The following is a 19,192-nucleotide window of genomic DNA, read 5'->3' on the forward strand; positions in this document are numbered from 1 at the left end:
CTTACTGTAACCCTTTTACTTTATAAACTTATATTGCTTATTTTTTGGACTCTTGTAATAACACTTAGCTTAGAAAAGAAGCACATTATATACTGTACAAAAATATCTTCTTTATATGCTTATTCTATTTTTAAAATTTAAATTTTTATTTTTTACTTTTTAAGCTTTTTTGTTAAAAACAAAGATATAAAACATACACATTGGCCTGGGGCTACCCCAGGTCAGGATCCTCAATATCAGTGTTTTTCACCTCCACATCTTGTTGCATTGGAAGGTCTTCAGACACAATCACACACACAGAGCTGCCAACTCCTATGATAGCAGTGCCTTCTTCTGGAGTATCTCCTGAAGGACCTGCCTGAGGCTGTTTACAGTTAACTTTTTTTTTCTATAAAGCAGAAGGAGTACACTCTAATGATAAAAAGTAAATTCATAACCTAGTAACATAGTTGCTTATTATTTTCAAGCTACATATATATATGTATATATATATATGTACGTATACTATATGTAGACATAATACATATATATATTATATAGTTGTATGTGCTGTACTTTTCTATCACTAGGTTTGTTTATACCAGCATGACCACAAACACATGATTAATGCATTCCATTATAACAGCTACTAGGTGATGGGAATTGTTCACTCCATTGTAATCTTATGGGACCAGAGCTGTATATGTGGTTTATTGCTGACAGAAATGTTGTTATGAGCTCATGACTATATGTGGTTTTCTTGCTTCACAGTTATAGGCTTAAAGCAGAATAATCTAGTTACAAACAGGATTTGTAAATAGGTCAGTGGCTAATAGATGTTAGTGTAGGAAAGTGTAAGATACTGTACTTATAAATAAAGACTTTTGAGAAACAAGATTGTCAGGAAAGCAGTCCAAGTCTTGTGTGTTCTGCAGTTTTTTAGACCAACTAAATGCCGATCATCATTCAAACACTCTGCAAATGTCTATGGAACACTTACCTTGTGCACGTTGCCTAGCAAGGAGCCTAGAATCTTACAGAAGAATTAAGACCTGTAGATGTAAGGAAATACAGTTCAAAATAGAGTGGTACAGTGCCGTAGACATAAAGATGTGTCAAGTGCTGTGGAAGTTTAGAAAGAGGAAGTTTTCTTTCACGTAAAGTGATCTAGAACAGTGGAGTTGGTGGATCTGCAATGAGGCTTTGATGAAAGAGGGTAGGAGGTATGGTTCCGGGATCTTGGAGAGGGGAGAAAAGTTTATCACAGAGAAAAGGAAGAGGAGAAAGTTTGAAACAATTAGAATATGTTTATCCATCACTTGTGAAACATTAGTGAATCAGTAACAAGGATACACTATAAAATTTGGATTCCTGTGCCTCTAAAAACAGTCAGGAGATGAAAAGTTACAGAAAACCATGTCCATTGCTACACTATTCACAATAGCAAAGACATGGAATCAGACCAGGTGCCCATCAGTGGCAGATTGGATAAAGAAAATGTGGTACATATATACTATGGAATACTCCACAGCCATAAAAAAGAATAAAATCATATCCTTTGCAGCAACATAGATTAAGCTAGTTAATTTGCTTAAGACCATAATCTTAAGCAAATTAACACAGGAACAAAAGACCAAATAGTGCATGTTCTCACTTACAAGTGGGAGCTAAACATTGAGCACCCATGGACATAAATATGGGAACAATAGACACTGTGGTCTACTAGAGGGTGGAGGGAAAGGGGGTGAGTTGAAAAACTACCCATTGGGTACTATCCTCTCTACCTAGGTGGTGGGATATATACCTCAAACCTTAGCATCAAGGAATATGCCCATGTAACAAACCTACACACATACCCCCATATCTAAAATAAAAGTTGAAATTTAAAAGAAAAAAAAAAGTTACAAATTGATCAAGAGGTTGGAGGAGATTTCATATAATGCTCAGTTTTCTATAGTTAGGTTCTCCCACAAACATTTACATCTGCGAGTTATTAATGTTTCTTATAAACGGAACAATAGTGACAAAATCACATGGATTACCTTTGGAAGATGCCAGAGAACCAATTTATTTTGAAAACTGATAGAGGCAAAAAAAAAAAAAAATCAAACATTTTTCTTATATTTTTACATAAGCTATATATCATGGTAACTAACTAATGAGAAATAATTTATCTTTGGAAATATTCCAGCTAATAGATGAAGATGAATGATTGAACTCTATTACCACCATTTTGCAATCCCTAATGAAATAATGAATCTCAATGGTGACCAGCAGTGGCTGCTAATATAACAAAACGAAAGATAACCAGACATATGCTTCCTGATGTAAAAATGCATTATCTCTTATGAAGTACTCTTACCAAAAAATTCAAACCTGAATTTGATCAAGTATCTATATCCAGCCTCCATGGGACAGAAGAATATGCTAAATGATATCAAGGACAGGCTGAGAAAGCACAAACCTATGACTTAATATCTTAAACCAATAAATTGAGATAGTGAAGTGGGGAGAGAAGAAAGTGATTATAGAGATGGTTAATTAACATATTAACAAATTTTATTATGGAACCTATTGAATCCTGATTAGAACAATTGTTAAAAGTTTTTTGAAACATTTGGCAGAATTTATAGTGATTACATATTTGGTATCGAGGAATTGTTATTTACAATGTTAGGAATGAGATAATGGTATTGTGGCTATTTTTAATAGCAGAAACAAATGGTAATAGTTATGAATGAAGTGATATGATGCCTTTACTTAGAAATAATCCAGTGTGAGAGGAAGCAAGGTTAATCTCTCAAGTGTTTCATTGGTGAAACTGGGTTCTGGGTACCTGGGGGTTTGTTATACTGTTCTCTGGAAATTTCAACTTTTTTTTTTTTTTTTTGAGACGGAGTTTCGCACTGTTGCTGGGGCTGGAGTGCAGTGGCATGCTCTGGGCTCACTGCAGCGCTGCCCAGGTTCAAGTGATTCTCTTTGCCTCAGCCTCCCAAGTAGCTGGGATTACAGGCACCCGCCACCATACCCAGCTAATTTTTTTGTATTTTTAGTAGAGATGGGGTTTCACTATGTTGACCAGGCTGGTCTCAAACTTGTGACCTCATAGTCCGCCCACCTCGGCCTCCCAAAATGCTGGGATTACAGGTGTGAGCCACTGCACGTGGCCTATTATGACATTTTTATTTTTTATTTTTTATTTTTATTTTTAATTGTGGGAAGAGATCAGCTAAGCAAGAACATGATGAAAGTCTATGAGATTATGAGAGACATGGCAAGGGAAAATATGAATGTGTTTATCATTTTTCTCAATAGTAAAATTAGGGACCATCTTGTATAATTTAAAAGAAGTGGACAATACAAGAAAATTCTTCTTTACACCATAACTTGTTTTTTAAAATCGGTAAATGTTTTGGGAAAATGCATATTTAGAGAATTTGGGGAGGCATTCCTTTTTGAAGCAGACATCTATGCTTTTTTTTTTTGAGACAGAGTTTCACTCTTGTTACCCAGGCTGGAGTGCAATGGCGCAGTCTCGGCTCACCGCAACCTCCGCCTCCTGGGCTCAGGCAATTCTCCTGCCTCAGCCTCCTGAGTAGCTGGGATTACAGGAATGTGCCACCATGCCCAGCTAATTTTTTTATATTTTTAGTAGAGACGGGGTTTCACCATGTTGACCAGGATGGTCTTGATCTCTTGACCTCGTGATCCACCCGCCTCGGCCTCCCAAAGTGCTGGGATTACAGGCTTGAGCCATTGTGCCCGGCCACATCTATGCTTTAAACTTATAACATGATTCTGGTATTCCAGAGCTAAGCTATCATGTGTAGCATGGCCAATTATAATTTTCAAATGTTTCTGTTACATAAAGTTTTTGAGGTTGTAAGATAAATATGATTTTTCCACAAGAACGGAAAACCAAACACCATATGTTCTCATTCATAAGTGGGAGTTGAACAATGAGAACACATAGACACAGGGAAAACACATAGACACACACCCGGGCCTGTCGGGGAGAGGGGGTTTATGGGGAGGGATAACATTAGGAGAAATGCCTAATATAGATGACAGGGTGATGGATGCAGCAAACCACCATGTTATGTATATAATTATGTAACAGACCTGCACATTCTACACATGTACTCCAGAACTTGAAGTGTAATAAAAATAATAAAATGTAAAAAGGTTTATTCTACAAGGCACGTAGATTTTTGTTTGAGAGAACAATAAGCTGATTATGAAAAGTATGCTGACGTGGGATTCAAAATGTTTTGAATCCCAAATCTTTTTTTCTGAATGTACTAGACATGAGCCAGTCCTCAAAAAAAAAAAAAGATAGGCTGATGCCCTTTTTGGCCTCAGCCCACCTGTAACCAGGTGAATAAAAATAAATAAATAAATAAATATTTTTTTAAAAGATAAATATGGTTTCTCATAGAAGAATTAAATTATTTCATATTTACTTTTACTACCCTTTGTTTTAAAAACTAGTTTATGAAGATATATATAGTAAATGTGTACTTAAGTGTGCAGCTCAGTGAATCTACACACACACACACACAGTGGTAACTGCCACCCTAAAAAGATACAGAATATTTCCTGTATCCTGGAAGATTCCTGTATTGCCCTTTCCCGTTATCTACTCTACTATCCAGAGGTAACCAATATTCTGACTTCTGTCACCATAGATTAGTTTTGCTTTTTCTTGAACTTACATTTTGTGTCAGGCTTTTGTTATGTCTTAGAGATTCATTCATGTTTTGCCTATATCAGTAGTTCATTTTTATTGCTGTTTACTATTCCATTGTTTGTCTATATCTCAATTTACTTATTCTTCTGTAGGTTAATATTTAGTTGTATTTACCTACTGTGTACCAACTAAGCTACTATGAACATTCTTTGGGTAGACATAAATGCATTCCTATCTCTTGAGAATTGGTGGGTCATAAGGTAGGCATATTTTTAGTTCTAAACATACTGGCAAATAGTATTTTCCAAAATAATTGTACCAACTTTTCAGTGCCACCAGCAATGTGTGCGAGTTCCAGTTGCTCCACTTTCCTTTTTAACACTTGATTTTGAAGTCCTTTTAAAATTTTAGCTACTGCAGTGTGTATTCAGTCCTTGATTTGAACCACTGGAACTGTTCTGTCTCTTACATCAAGATATCACACTGGTTCTCTTGTATGTAATTGGTGGGTTCTAACTGTGACGAGTTCTTCATTGTAATTCTTAGACTAAACTATCGCTTTTTTTCCCTTTCCCAGTTGTCACAGGTAGTACTGATGGAATTGGAAAATCATATGCTGAAGAGGTAGGTGATTTTCAAGATCTTCCCTTTCAATATAAAAAATAAGAATAAACATAGGATGATTTCTTACAGTAGTTTTGATTTTTGAAGTATAAACACAATTATAATGTTGTATGGTACAATAGATGCTTTTTGTTTCTACCTCGTTGGAAATACTGTATTTGCTTAAACAGACACAATTTTTTGAAACAAATTTTTATGTAAAATCAGTATAAAACTTTCTGGTTGTACTGGTTACTTGCAACTGGGAACAATTTAGTATACTTTTATGTTATATCATGTAAGTGTGTACAGTCTTCAGATTTGAAAGTCAATTATTTTGAACTGTTTTTTGAATATTTCTATTCAAAAAATAGAAATATTATTATAGGTGGTGATATTTCTAGGCTAGTCCATGCCATCATTTTCACAAGAAGGACTGTGATTAACAGAAAGGTATTGATAGATACAGGCAGAAGATTCAAGTTCTCTGCAATGAAATTAAAGAACAGAAAAGCATCATGGTTTGAAGACGATGTACAAAGCAGGAGCCGTGGCAGTATTCTTTAAGCAAGTTTCCCTGCCTTCTGTTCCCTGAGAAGGCGCCTGCAGCCTATGATGAAATGATCCGTAACAGTGGAGTGATTCTAATAAAGATCCCAGCAGATTCATTGGATCTTTCATTGATCATTATCAAAGCGTCTTTTTGTTAATTTAAATTTTTCCAGTTTTTTATTTGGAAAAATACCTAGACTACAGAAAAGTTGCAAGAATATTACCAACACCTTTATACTCTTCACCTGGAGTCACTAATTGTTACTATTTGGAACATATAATTTACTTATTATTATTATTTGGCTGGACCATTTGTAAGTTAGTTACAGAAATAAGAGTTCACCCTTAAATATTCCAGGATGAATATTCTAAGAACTGAAACATTCACCCTTATAATCCCAATATATTGGTCACAATAGGAAGTTTAACTTGACACAATACTCTTGTATAACATACAGCCCATATGCAGGTATCCAGCTGCCCAGTACATCCTTTTAAGCTCTTTTTTAATTGTTGTTTTTCCAAGTGTTCCAAGATCCAGGTAAGGATTATGCATGTATTTGGTGTCATGTCTCTTAGTCTCCATTAATCTAAAAGAGTAACTTAACCTTATTTTTCTTTTATAAGAATGCCATTTTTGAAAAATCCAGGTTAGTTGTTTTGCAGGCAAATTTGGATTTGTCTCATTGTTTTCCCATTAGATTCAGGATAAACATTTTTTCATCAGGAAGGCTACACAGGTTTATCCTTCTGAGTTCATCTGATCAGGAGGCATAAGAAGTCTCATTTGTTCCATTATTGATTATAAAGGTGATTAATAAGGAATATGTGGGATGACACTTTGAGATTGTATAAATATATTATTTCCCAACAATCTTTTATCCATTGGTGTTAGGATTCATTCAATTTTTGCTTAGATGGATTGTTACCATGGTGCTTAAAAAATGGTGATTTTTTTTTTTTTTTTTTTGATTGGGTTTGGTAGCTCATGCCTGTAATCCTAGCACTTTGGGAGGCCGAGGCAGGTGGATCACCTGACTTCAGGAGTTCAAGACCAGCCTGGCCAACACGGTGAAACCCTATCTCTACTAAAAATACAAAAATTAGCTGGGTGTGGTGCTAGGTGCTTGTAATCACAGCTACTCAGGAGGCTGAGGCAGGAGAATCACTTGAACCCCGGAAGCCGAGGTTGCAGTGAGCCAAGATTGCGCCAATGTACTCCAGCCTGGGCAACAGAGTGAGACTCTATCTCAAAACAAACAAACAAAAAAATGGTGATTTTTTTTTTTCTAATGATATCTCTCCTTCTACATTTATTAAGATGGTATTTTCCTTTAGAAGCTTTTCCTTATTCCGTTTCCCCTATTAATTTTTTTTAAAGAAGGTATCAGTGTGGGCTAATGGTTTTTTAAGTGGTTATAGCAAATTAATTTTGCAAATCATCACCAACATTTTTATTTTTATAAAAAACGTTCTTCCATAGCATCATTTGCAATATTACTCACTACTTAATAAACCCTGACTTTAGGATATAAGACTGGAATATTAGTTTGCTAAATCACTTTTAGTTCATAGCACCTAATTTATTGCTCATTTGTTTTCTGTCTAGAATATTTCACTAAATAGTTCTATACAGATTAGTGCTTTTTTTTCCTCCACTACTCTATGTGTCCTGGGATAGTAACCACATTTGTGTAAGTCTTTTTCATTATGTACAGCACTAACACATACTGGGGCATGTACATAAAAGATGTTCCTCAGGAATTTTTTTTTTTTTTTTTTTCGAGACAGAGTTTCGTTCTGTCACCAGGTTGGAGTGCAGTGGCATGATCTCGGCTCACTGCAACCTCCCACTCCCTGGTTTAAGCGATTCTTCTGCCTCAGCTTCCCGAGTAGCTAGGATTATAGGCACGTGCCACCATGCCCAGCTAATTTTTGTAGTTTTAGTAGAGACAGAGTTTCATCACGTTGGCCAGGATGGTCTTGATCTCCTGACCTTGTGATCTGCCTGCCTTGGCATCCTAAAGTGCTGGGATTACAGGTGTGAGCCACCACACTTGGCCTAGGAAAATTCTTTATTAATTTATTCAATTAACTTCTTTAGTTTGCCATGGTCCATAAAGTATAATGCTCCAATTAAAATTTTGAAAATCATCATATTTTTAGGAATGGTAGTTTTAATGGTAGTTTTCTTTGCCAGTCCTCTTATGTTTGTTTTATATATCCATTCTGCACCAAAATTTTTTTTTTTTTTTTTTTTTTTTTTTTTTTTTTTTTGAGGCAAGGTCTTGCTCTGTTGCAAGCTGAAGTATAGTGGTGCAGTCATGGCTCAGTGTAGCCTAGACTTCCTGAGCTCAGGTGATCCTCTCACCTCAGCCTCCTGAGTAGCTGGAACTATAGGTGTGTGTCACCACACCCAGATAATTTACCAAATAAAAAAAATTTTTTGTTAAAAATTATTTATAGAGATGGGATTTTACAACGTTGCCCAGGATGGTTTTTGGCTCCTGGGCTTAAGCAATTCCCCCACTTCAGCCTCCTAAAATGCTGGGATTACAGGCGTGAACCACTGTGCTTGGCACAAAAACTTTTTTAAAGCTAATTTTTAAATTATAGAAGTAGTAAACAATGATTTAAAAAACCGAAATGGTATAAATGGTATAAAATGAAAAAGTAAAAGTCTCCCTCCTTCTAAAACCCTTTGATATTTAATATTAGCTTGTTTTAGAAAGATAACTTTTTGGGGAATTTTTTGGGTAAAATCTTCATTTTGGATTGTGTATTCGTTGCACTTGGATTTATATGTGTTTTATTGTTAACTATCATCTGGACAGGTTTTCTTAAAATGGGGGTTATAGCTCATGAATGTTTTTCAGTGGCATGTGCAGGTGTGATTCAGATCTCCTTTGCTGTTTCAGTTAGCAAAGCGTGGAATGAAGGTTGTCCTTATCAGCAGATCACAGGATAAACTTGACCAGGTTTCCAGTGAAATAAGTAAGTTCTCACATCAAACAAAAGGAATGCATAGCTATTTAATGTTTTCAAGCAGTTCTTTGGTACTGACATAGTTATTTATAGTTCGAGAAACTTTCTTTTTCAAGGAGAGATATCATGAAAAAGCATGGGATGCTTTAAAGATGGATAATCAATTTTAGGCTGGGCGCAGTGGCTCACACCTGTAATCCCAGCACTTTGGGAGGCTGAGGGGGGTGGATCACCTGAGGTCAAGAGTTCGAGACTGGCCTGACCAACATGATGAAACCCCATCTCTACTAAAAATACAAAAAAATTAGCTGGGCGTCATGGTGAGCGCTGTAATCCCAGCTACTCAGGAGTCTGAAGCAGGAGAATCTCTTGAACCTGGGAGGCGGAGGTTATGGTGAGCCGAGATTGTGCCACTGCACTCTAGCTTGGTCCACAGAGGGAGACTCCGTTTTAGAAAACAAACAAAATTGTTTTAAAATTGTTTTAGGATAATTGTAATTTGCTTAAAATGTCTTTTAGTGATTTGTTTTGTTTCTCTTGCCAGGAGTCAAATTCTCTGATTATTTTATCATATTCTGCTGAAACATCCAAATTTGTTTGCTGTGGCTTCATTTCAGTATTCCTGAATGCTTTTTACTCTTTTCACCTCAGTGTTTCTAAATGTATAACACATATGTTTTAGGAAAAGTAGAAAAGAGCAATTTCCATGTGACGGGGGAAGTTTTTTAAACTTTCTTCTTAGGCAACTATGCTTGAGACCTGAATTACAATGTGGCAAAGACTCAACTAACTTCTACTAAATGAACCAGATGGATAAACCAATACTGTTCATTTGTTTGGTAAAACATACTAACTGATGTCCCCAGCTTGCTGACCATTTGTAGCCAGGAAGCTTCTTCATATAATGCTCATGTAATTTTATCCTCACAAATCAAATTGTTTACTTATTAAGAATCAGTTGTGTTTATTTCCAAACTTACGTTGAGTATTTTTTTACTAAATATTCTGTGAAATGATGAACTGTTAGTGTAAAATCTAGAGTTGTTTCTATAAAAACTAAGTTGAATGCTCTGAAAAACAGTGACTAAAATTACTTCTTTGAAAAATTGGGCCGGGCAGGGTGGCTCACGCCTGTAATCCCAGCACTTTGAAAGGCTGAGGTGGGTGGATCACGAGGTCAAGGAATTGAGACTATCCTGGCCAACATGGTGAAACCCCGTCTCTCCTAAAAATACGAAAATTAGCTGGGTGTGGTGGCACGTGCCTGTAGTCCCGGCTACTCAGGATGCTGAGGCAGAATTGCTTGAACCCAGGAAGCAGAGGTTGCAGTGAGCCGAGATTGAGCCATTGCACTCTAGCCTGGTGACAGAGCAAGATTCCATCTCAAGAAAAAAAAAAAAAAAAAAGCCCACAACGAAACATTGGCCATCAAATTAGTGTTGAACAAAGACAAATGTAAAATACTGGAAGAACTTAGAAAAGGTAAGAAATCTGCTCCCCTGATTGTTTCATATGTGTTGAAGTTTGTTCTGTACTCTATTAGAACTGAAACAATTATAAGTGATAGAGTATGGTGTGATGCATGCAAGAAAAACTGGAGCTCTGGTCTGCAGATCTAGTCTCAAAGACAAGGTCTTGGCCCTACAAAGAGGATTGGTGAATGAATTACATTTGTATATGGTTTAAGTGAAAATAAAATGATTACAATGTATATTTATCTCTGTGAGTCCTTGTTTTAACTAACTTCTCAACTAACAGATTGTCCAAATTCTTTCAGTGAGAATTGATGAGAGAGGATTTCTTCTATATTTTGTTACTAATATTACCACCTACTGCTAACATTTATATGGTGCTTTATTATTTATTCATTCTCTCACATGTATTCACTTATTATCTCCTTTGATTCTTCCAACATACTTACAAGGTATATATTTTTGTTACCATTTCTCTTCAGACCATAGCTGGTCCTATTGGACAGATTACATATAGCTTCCCTTCATCTTTAGATAAAAAGCAGAGTGTATTAGTCTATTTTTCACGCCGCTGATAAAGGCATATATGGGACTGAGGAATTTGTAAAGAAAAAGAGGGTTAATAGACTCACATGGCTGGGGAGGCCTCACAATTATGGCAGAAGGCAAAAGGCACATCTTACACGGCAGCAGGCAAGAGAAAGAATGAGAACCATGCGAAAAGCGTTTTTCCCCTGTAAAACCATCAGATCTCTTGAGACTTATTCACTACCCCGAGAACAGTATGGGGGGTACTGCCCCCATGATCCAGGGATCTCTTACCAGATCCCTCCCATAACACATGGGAATTATGGGAGATACAATTAAAAATGAGATTTGGATGGGGACACAGGCAAACCATACCACAGAGCCTTATTGGAGATTCCCAATACTAAGTTACTTTTTTTTTTATTTAACTATTTTAACCTTGCTGAGAGTACATATCTTTACAAAGCTGAGCATGTCATATATAGATATACAATATATCATTGGCATTTGAGGATTTTAACATTCAAGATTTCAGCTATGTAAGTGTAACCCCAAAGGACCAAGTGATACAGTATTTTACAGTTTTCTGAGGTCTGAATCTGAATTAAGCCATGGCATGAATGAGCCAGAAGTAGTTACTCAGATAGTAGATGAATTTAACATACTGCTTGGATCTCAGTATTGCTTCATTCTTAGCTTCTTGTAGTCTTGTATATAATAACTCTTTTACATATATATATTTTATTGCACTTTAGGTTATGGGGTATATGTGCAGAACCTGCAGGATTGTTGCATAGGTACATACATGGCAGTATGGTTTGCTGCCTCCTTTCCCCTGTCACCTATATCTGGCATTTCTCCCCAACCTCCCTACCCCCCACTGTCCCTCCCCTACTGCCCCACGACAGACCCCAGTGTGTGATGCTCCCCTCCCTGTGTCCATGTGTTCTCATTGTTCAACACCCGCCTATGAGTGAGAACATGCAGTGTTTGATTTTCTGTTCTTGTGTCAGTTTGCTGAGAATGATGGTTTCTAGGTTCGTCCATGTCCCTCACAAACTCATTGTTTTTTATGGCTGCATAGTATTCCATGGTGTATATGTGCCACATTTTCCTTGTCCAGTCTATCATTGATGGGCATTTGGGTTGGTTCCAGGTCTTTGCTATTGTAAACAGTGCTGCAATGAACATATGTGTGCATGTGTCTTTATAATTGAATGATTTATAATCCTTTGGATAAATACCTAGTAATGGAATTGCTGGGTCAAATGGAATTTCTATTTCTAGGTCCTTGAGGAATCGCTACACCGTCTTCCACAATGGTTGAACTAATTTACACTCCCAACAACAGTGTAAAAGTGTTCCTATTTCTCCACATCCTCTCCAGCATCTGTTGTCTCCAGATTTTTTTTTTTTTTTTTGAGACGGAGTTTCGCCCTTGTTACCCAGGCTGGAGTGCAATGGCGCGATCTCGGCTCACCGCAACCTCCGCCTCCTGGGCTCAGGCAATTCTCCTGCCTCAGCCTCCTGAGTAGCTGGGATTACAGGCACGCGCCACCATGCCCAGCTAATTTTTTGCACTTTTAGTAGAGACGGGGTTTCACCATGTTGACCAGGATGGTCTCGATCTCTCGACCTCGTGATCCACCCACCTCAGCCTCCCAAAGTGCTGGGATTACAGGCTTGAGCCACCGCGCCCGGCTTTTTTTTTTTTTTTTTTTTTGAGACGGAGTTTCACTCTTGTTACCCAGGCTGGAGTGCAATGGCGCAGTCTTGGCTCACTGCAACTTCCGCCTCCTGGGTTCAGGCAATTCTTCTGCCTCAACCTCCTGAGTAGCTGGGATTACAGGCATGCGCCACCATGCCCAGCTAATTTTTTTGGTATTTTTAGTAGAGACAGGGTTTCACCATGTTGACCAGGATGGTCTTGATCTCTTGACCTTGTGATCCACCCACCTTGGCCTCCCAAAATGCTGGGATTACAGGCTTGAGCCACCATGCCTGGCCGTCTCCAGATTTTTTAATGATCACCATTCTAACTGGCTTGAGATGGTATCTCAATGTGGTTTTGATTTGCATTTCTCTAATGATCAGTGACGATGAGCATTTTTTCATGTTTGTTGGCCTCATAAATGTCTTCTTTTGAAAAGTGTCTATTCATCTCCTTCACCCACTTTTGAATGGATTTGTTTGTTTTTTTTCTTGTAGATCTGTTTTAGTTCTTCGTAGATTCTGGATATTAGCCTTTTTCAGATGGGTAGATTGCAAAAATTTTTTCCCATTCTGTTGGTTGCTGGTTCACTCTAATGATTGTTTCTTTTGCTGTACAGAAGCTCTGGAGTTTAATTAGATCCCATTTGTCTATTTTGGCTTTTGTTGCCAATGCTTTTGGTGTTTTAGTCATGAAGTCCTTGCCTGTGCCTATGTCCTGAATGGTTTTGGTGTTTTAGTCATGAAGTCCTTGCCTATGCCTATGTCCTGAATGGTTTTGCCTGGGTTTTCTTCTAGGGTTTTTATGGTGTTATTCTTACGTTTAAGTCTTTAATCCATCTGGAGTTAATTTTAGTGTAAGGTGTCAGAAGGGGTCCAGTTTCTGCTTTCTGCACATGGCTAGCCAGTTTTCCCAACACCATTTATCAAACAGGGAATTCCTTCCCTATTGCTTGTTTTTGTCAGGTTTGTCAAAGATCAGATGGTTGTAGATGTGTGGTGTTGCCTCCGAGGCCTCTGTTCTGTTCCATTGGTCAATATCTCTGTTTTGGTACCAGTACCATGCTGTTTTAATTACTGTAGGCTTGTGGTATAGTTTGAAGTCAGGTAGCATGATGCCTCCAGCTTTGCTCTTTTTGCGTAGAATTGTCTTGGCTATGCAGGCTCTCTTTTGGTTCCATATGAAGTCTAAAGTGGTTTTTCCCAGTTCTGTGAAGAGGGTCATAGGTAGCTTGATGGGGATAGTGTTTAATCTATAAATTATTATGGGCAGTATGGCCATTTCCATGATATTGATTCTTTCTAACCATGAGCATGGAATGTTTTTCCATTTGTGTCCTCTCTTATTTCCTTGAGCAGTGGTTTGTAGTTCTCCTTGAAGAGGTCCTTTACATCCTTTGTTAGGTGTATTCTTAGGTATTTGATTATCGTTGTAGCAATTATGAATAGCAGTTTTTTCTTGATTTGGCTCTCTTTAAGTCTGTTATTGGTGTATAGGAATGCTTGTGATTTCTGCACGTTGATTCTTGTATCCTGAGACTTTGCTGAAGTTGCTTATCAGTTTCAGGGGATTTGGGGCTGAGATGATGGGGTCTTCTAAATATACAGTCATGTCGTCCTCAAATAGAGACACTTTGACTTCCTCCTTTCCTAATTGAATATCCTTTATTTCTTTTTCTTTCCTGATTGCTCTGGCTAGAACTTCCAATACTATATTGAATAGGAGTGGGGAGAGAGAGGGCATCCTTGTCTAGTTCCAGATTTCAAAGGGAATGCTTCCAGTTTTTGCCCATTCAGTATGATATTGGCTGTGGGTTTGTCGTAAATAGCTTTTATTATTTTGAGATATGTTCCATCAATACCTAGTTTATTGAGAGTTTTTAGCATAAAGAGCTGTTGAATTTTGTCAAAGGCCTTCTCTGCATCTTTTGAGATGATCATGTGGTTTTTGTCTTTGGTTCTGTTTCTGTGGTGGATTACATTTATAGACTTGCATATGTTGAACCAGCCTTGCATCCCTGGGATGAAACCTACTTGATCGTGATAGATAAGGTTTTTGATGTGCTGTTTGAATTGGTTTGCCAGTATTTTATTGAAGATTTTTGCATCTGTGTTCATCATGGATATTGGGCTGAAGTTTTCTTTTTTTGTTGAGTCTCTGCCGGGTTTTGGTATCAGGATGATGTTGGTCTATAAAATGACTTGGAAGGATTCCCTCTTTTTGGATTGTTTGGAATAGTTTCAGAAGGAGTGGTACCAGCTCCTCTTTGTACATCTGGTAGAATTCCCCTGTGAACCCATCTGGACCTGGGCTTTTTTTGGTTGGTAGGCTACTAATTGCTGCCTCAATTTCAGCCCTTGTTATTGGTCTGTTTAGGGTTTTGACTTCTTCCTAGTTTAGGCTTGGGAGGGTGCAAGTGTCCAGGAATTTATCCATTTCCTCCAGGTTTACTGGTTTATGTGCATAGAGTTGTTTGTAGTAATCTCTGATAGTAGTTAGTATTTCTGTGGAATCAGTGGTGATATCCCCTTTATTGTTTTTTGTTGCATCGATTTGATTCTTCTCTCTCTCTCTTTTTTTTTTTTTTAAATTAATCTGGCTAGCAGTCTGTCTATTTTGTTGATCTTTTCAAAAAACCAGCTCCTGGATTTTATTGATTTTTTGAAGGGTTTTTTGTTTCTCTGTCTACTTCAGTTCTACTTTGATCTTAGTTATTTCTTGTGTTCTGCTAGCTTTTGAGTTTTTTTTAATCTTGCTCCTCTAGCTCTTTGAATTTTGATGATAGGATGTTGATTTTAGATCTTTTCTTTATTCTCATGTGGGCCTTTATTGCTGTAAATTTTTCTCTAGACATTGCTTTAAGTGTGTCCCAGAGATTCTGGTACATTGTGTCTTCATTCTCGTTGGTTTCGAAGAACATCTTTATTTCTTCCTTCATTTCGTTGTTTATCCAGTCAACATTCAAGAGCCAGTTGTTCAGTTTCCATCAAGTTGTGTGGCTCTGAGTTAGTTTCTTAATCCTGAGTTCTAATTTGATTGCACTGTGGTCTGAGAGACAGTTTGTTATGATTTTTGTTTTCTTGCATTTGCTGAGGAGTGATTTCTTTCCAGTTATGTGGTCAATTTTAGAACAGGTGTGATATGGTGCTGAGAATAACATATATTCTGTGGATTTGGGTTGGAGAGTTCTGTAGATGTCTGTTAGGTTTGCTTGTTCGAAGTCTAAGTTCAAGTCCTGGATATCCTTGTTAATTTTCTGTCTCATTGATCTGTCTAAGATTGACAGTGGAGTGTTAAAGTCTTCCATTATTAGTGTGTGGGAGTCTAAGTCTCTTTGTAGGTCGTTAAGAACTTGCTTTATGTATCTGGGTGCTCCTGTATTGGGTGCATATATATTTAGGATCGTTAGCTCTTCTTGTTGCATTGATCCTTTTACCATTATGTAATGCCCTTGTCTCTGTTGATCTTTGTTGGTTTAAAGTCTATTTTATCAGAGACTAGGATTGCAACTCCTGCTTTCTTTTTGCTCTCCATTTGCTTAGTACATCTTCCTCCATCCCTTTATTTTGAGCTTATGTGTGTCCTTCCATGTGAGATGGGTTTCCTGAAAACTGCACACTAATGGGTTTTGACTTTTTATCCAATTTACCAGTCTGTGTCTTTTGATTGGGGCATTTAGCCCATTTACCTTTAAGGTTAATATTGTTATGTGTGAATTTTATCCTGCCATTTTGATACTAGCTGGTTGTTTTGCCCATTAGTTGACACAGTTACTTCATTGTGTCGATGCTCTTTACCATTTGGTACGTTTTTGAAGTGGCTGGTACTAGTTGTTCCTTTCTATGTTTAGTTACCATTTGGTACATTTTTGTAGTAGCTGGTGCTGGTTGTTCCTTTCCATGTTTAGTACATCCTTCAGGAGTTCTTGTAAGGCAGGTCTTGTAGTGACGAAATCTCTCAACAATTGCTTGTCCATAAAGGATTTTATTTCTCCTTCACTTGTGAAGCTTAATTTGGCCGGATTTGAAATTCTGGGTTGAAAGTTATTTTCTTTAAGGATGTTGAATGTTGGCCCCCACTCCCTTCTAGCTTGTAGAGTTTTTGCTGAGAGATCTGTTGTGAGTCTGATGGTCTTTCCTTTGTGGGTGACTTGATCTTTCTCTCTGGCTGCCCTTAGGATTTTTTCCTTCATTTCAACCCTGGTGAATCTGACGATTATGTACCTTGGGGTTGCTCTTCTTGAGGAATATCTTTGTGGTATTCTCTGTATTTCCTGGATTTGAATGTTGGCCTACCTTGTTATATTGGGGATTTTCTCTTGGATAATATCCTGAAGAGTGTTTTCCAACTTGGATTCATTCTCCCTGTCACATTCAGGTACGCCGATCAAGCGTAGATTAGGTCTTCTCACATAATCCCATAGTTCTTGGAGACTTTGTTCATTTCTTTTCATTCTTTTTTCTCTAATCTTAACTTCTCGTTTTATTTCATTGATTTCATCTTCTGTCTCTGATATCCTTTCTTCTACTTGAACAATTCAGTTGTTGAAACTTGTGCATGCCTTGCAAAGTTCTTGTTCTGTGTTTTTCAGCTCCATCAAGTCATTTATGTTCTTCTCTAAGCAGTTATTCTAGTTAGCATTTCGTCTAACCTTTTTTCAAGGTTCTTAGTTTCTTTGCATTGGGTTAGAACATGGCCTTTTAACTCAGAAAAGTTTGTAATTATCCACCTTCTGAAGCCTGCTTCTGTCAATTTGTCACACTCATTTTCTGTCTTGCTTTGTTTCCTTGATGGTGAGGAGTTGTGATCCCTGGGAGGGGAAGAGGTGTTCTGTCTTTTAAGGTTTCATCCTTTTTGCGCTGGTTTTTTCCTCCATCTTCATGGATTTATCTCCCTTTTATCTTTGAAGTTGGTGATTTTGGGAGAAATCTCTGAGTGGATGTCCTTTTTGTTGCAGTTGGAGCTATATCTTTTTTGGCCTGTAGGGATGCTGCTGGGCTGCCTGGGATTCAGTGAGGTTGCTGGGTGGGTGGGTGGTCTTCCACTGGTGTTTGTTTGCAGGTTAAATTAGCCCCACCTTCCCAATGTCTCCTTCCCTGAGCTTGATCTTCCTGGTTGGGGTCAAACTGGTGTATTTGCTGCCAAGCTCTCTGGCGTGCGGGCTTCAGTTTGAGTTTTGTATGGGGTAGGGCTTGACAGGCCTTATGACCTGTTTCCCTCCTTTCAATTCTGCTTCTTTCTGTGGGACGGGTTGTTCCATCCCGCTGGAGCTAGTCCTAACTTGTGTCCTGGTCCGGCAGACAATTTATGGCACCAGACAGGAGCCATGGCTCAGATCTGCATGGAAAACCCACAGTGCCCCACTGTCTGGCAGGGCTCTCGTGGACCATGGGTTGAAGGAGGGATGAGCTAAGCACAGGGATGATCCAAATGGGAGCACTGAGGGGTGAAGTCCCCTCGCCCTCTGAGCGGACTGCATGTTCCAGGTGGGGATGCACCCTGCCCTGTCATGGTTCCTTTTCCTTGGCTCCCTCTCTGGGGCTACTTTCAGAGTCCTTCCAGTCCCCGCCAAAATGAACCTGGTACCTCTCTTGGAATCGTGAAGGCTTCTAGCCCTCTGTGTCTCATTTCCTGGGAGCTGCATTCTGGTATTGTCTCCTCTCTGCCATCTTGGGGCTGCCCCCACCCCACCCCGTATATAATAACTCTTAATATGATGAATGTTGTGTTTGTGGGTGTGTCTAGAAATTGGCTCTTAATGAATATATCTACTAGTTGCTGGAAGTAAAGGTTCATAGGCAGGAAGTAGATGCTTTTCGACTAAATGGAATGTTGAATTTTGAAATGCTATGATATGCATGAATCTACCAACTACTCGATACAGAAACAAGAAAAGCTACCTCATGACACTTTGAGCAAGTACTGCAGCCTGTACAACAATTGCTCAGTGACTCAGAAGATATGCTTTAATGATATTTGAGAATTTGGTTAACTTATGATATGAGGTGGCACATGACTGTTGGCAGAAATGTGATTCTGGAGAATGGATCCTGTTCAAACATTTTCATGAAGGAACAGATGGTAAAGACACTGAATTGACCTTCATTAAAAGGAATGGGTTTTATCCTTGTTAAAAATTTCAAATGTTTTTCTGGGCATAATATGGAATTAATAGGGGAGGTGATATCAGCAGACTATGTCTTCCGTTCTAAGCTGAAGAAATACACAGAGGAGATTTATAAGTTAAGACAGATTTTTAACTGAGATGTAAATCACCTCTTTGGGAGGAGAATGTTTGCATGAACATATTTATTCCCAGAGAAAGTAGGACCAGTATTTAATATTGTCAAAGACAGACTAACTCTGCATTTCTTTGGTTATGGCTTTAATACATTTTTATTGAATGCCTGTGTACCAGGTACTGTGCTAGGCAGTGAACATACAATGGTGAACAAGGTGGCATGCAGTGCCTCTTCTCAAAGAACTTAAGTGCAGGAGACAGTAAAAACAAATAGGTAAAACAAATAAACCAAACCAAAAAAAGCACACAGAACAACATACAAATAAATAATTCAGTCTGTATGGAATGCCACAAAGGAGACAAAAGGCTAGAGAGATAACAATAGAGAAGTTCTTATTTTGTTGCTCTATGATGAGTTATGTGATTGGCAT

The 19,192-nt window shown here is 38.0% G+C and overlaps 1 protein-coding gene across 1 annotated transcript in view; it reads left to right on the forward strand.

The window, feature by feature from the left end:
• HSD17B12 (hydroxysteroid 17-beta dehydrogenase 12) overlaps positions 1 to 19,192 on the forward strand; it is a 179,734-nt gene that overhangs the window by 60,621 nt on the left and 99,921 nt on the right. The window contains exons 2-3 of the mRNA XM_003920012.4: positions 5,247 to 5,293; positions 8,743 to 8,818. Of these exons, the coding sequence (XP_003920061.2) occupies positions 5,247 to 5,293; positions 8,743 to 8,818 (123 nt within the window). The remainder of the gene's footprint in view (positions 1 to 5,246; positions 5,294 to 8,742; positions 8,819 to 19,192) is intronic.

The sequence above is a fragment of the Saimiri boliviensis genome, chromosome 6 (assembly GCF_048565385.1).
Source record: "Saimiri boliviensis isolate mSaiBol1 chromosome 6, mSaiBol1.pri, whole genome shotgun sequence".
In the NCBI taxonomy this organism is placed as follows: Eukaryota; Metazoa; Chordata; class Mammalia; order Primates; family Cebidae; genus Saimiri; species Saimiri boliviensis.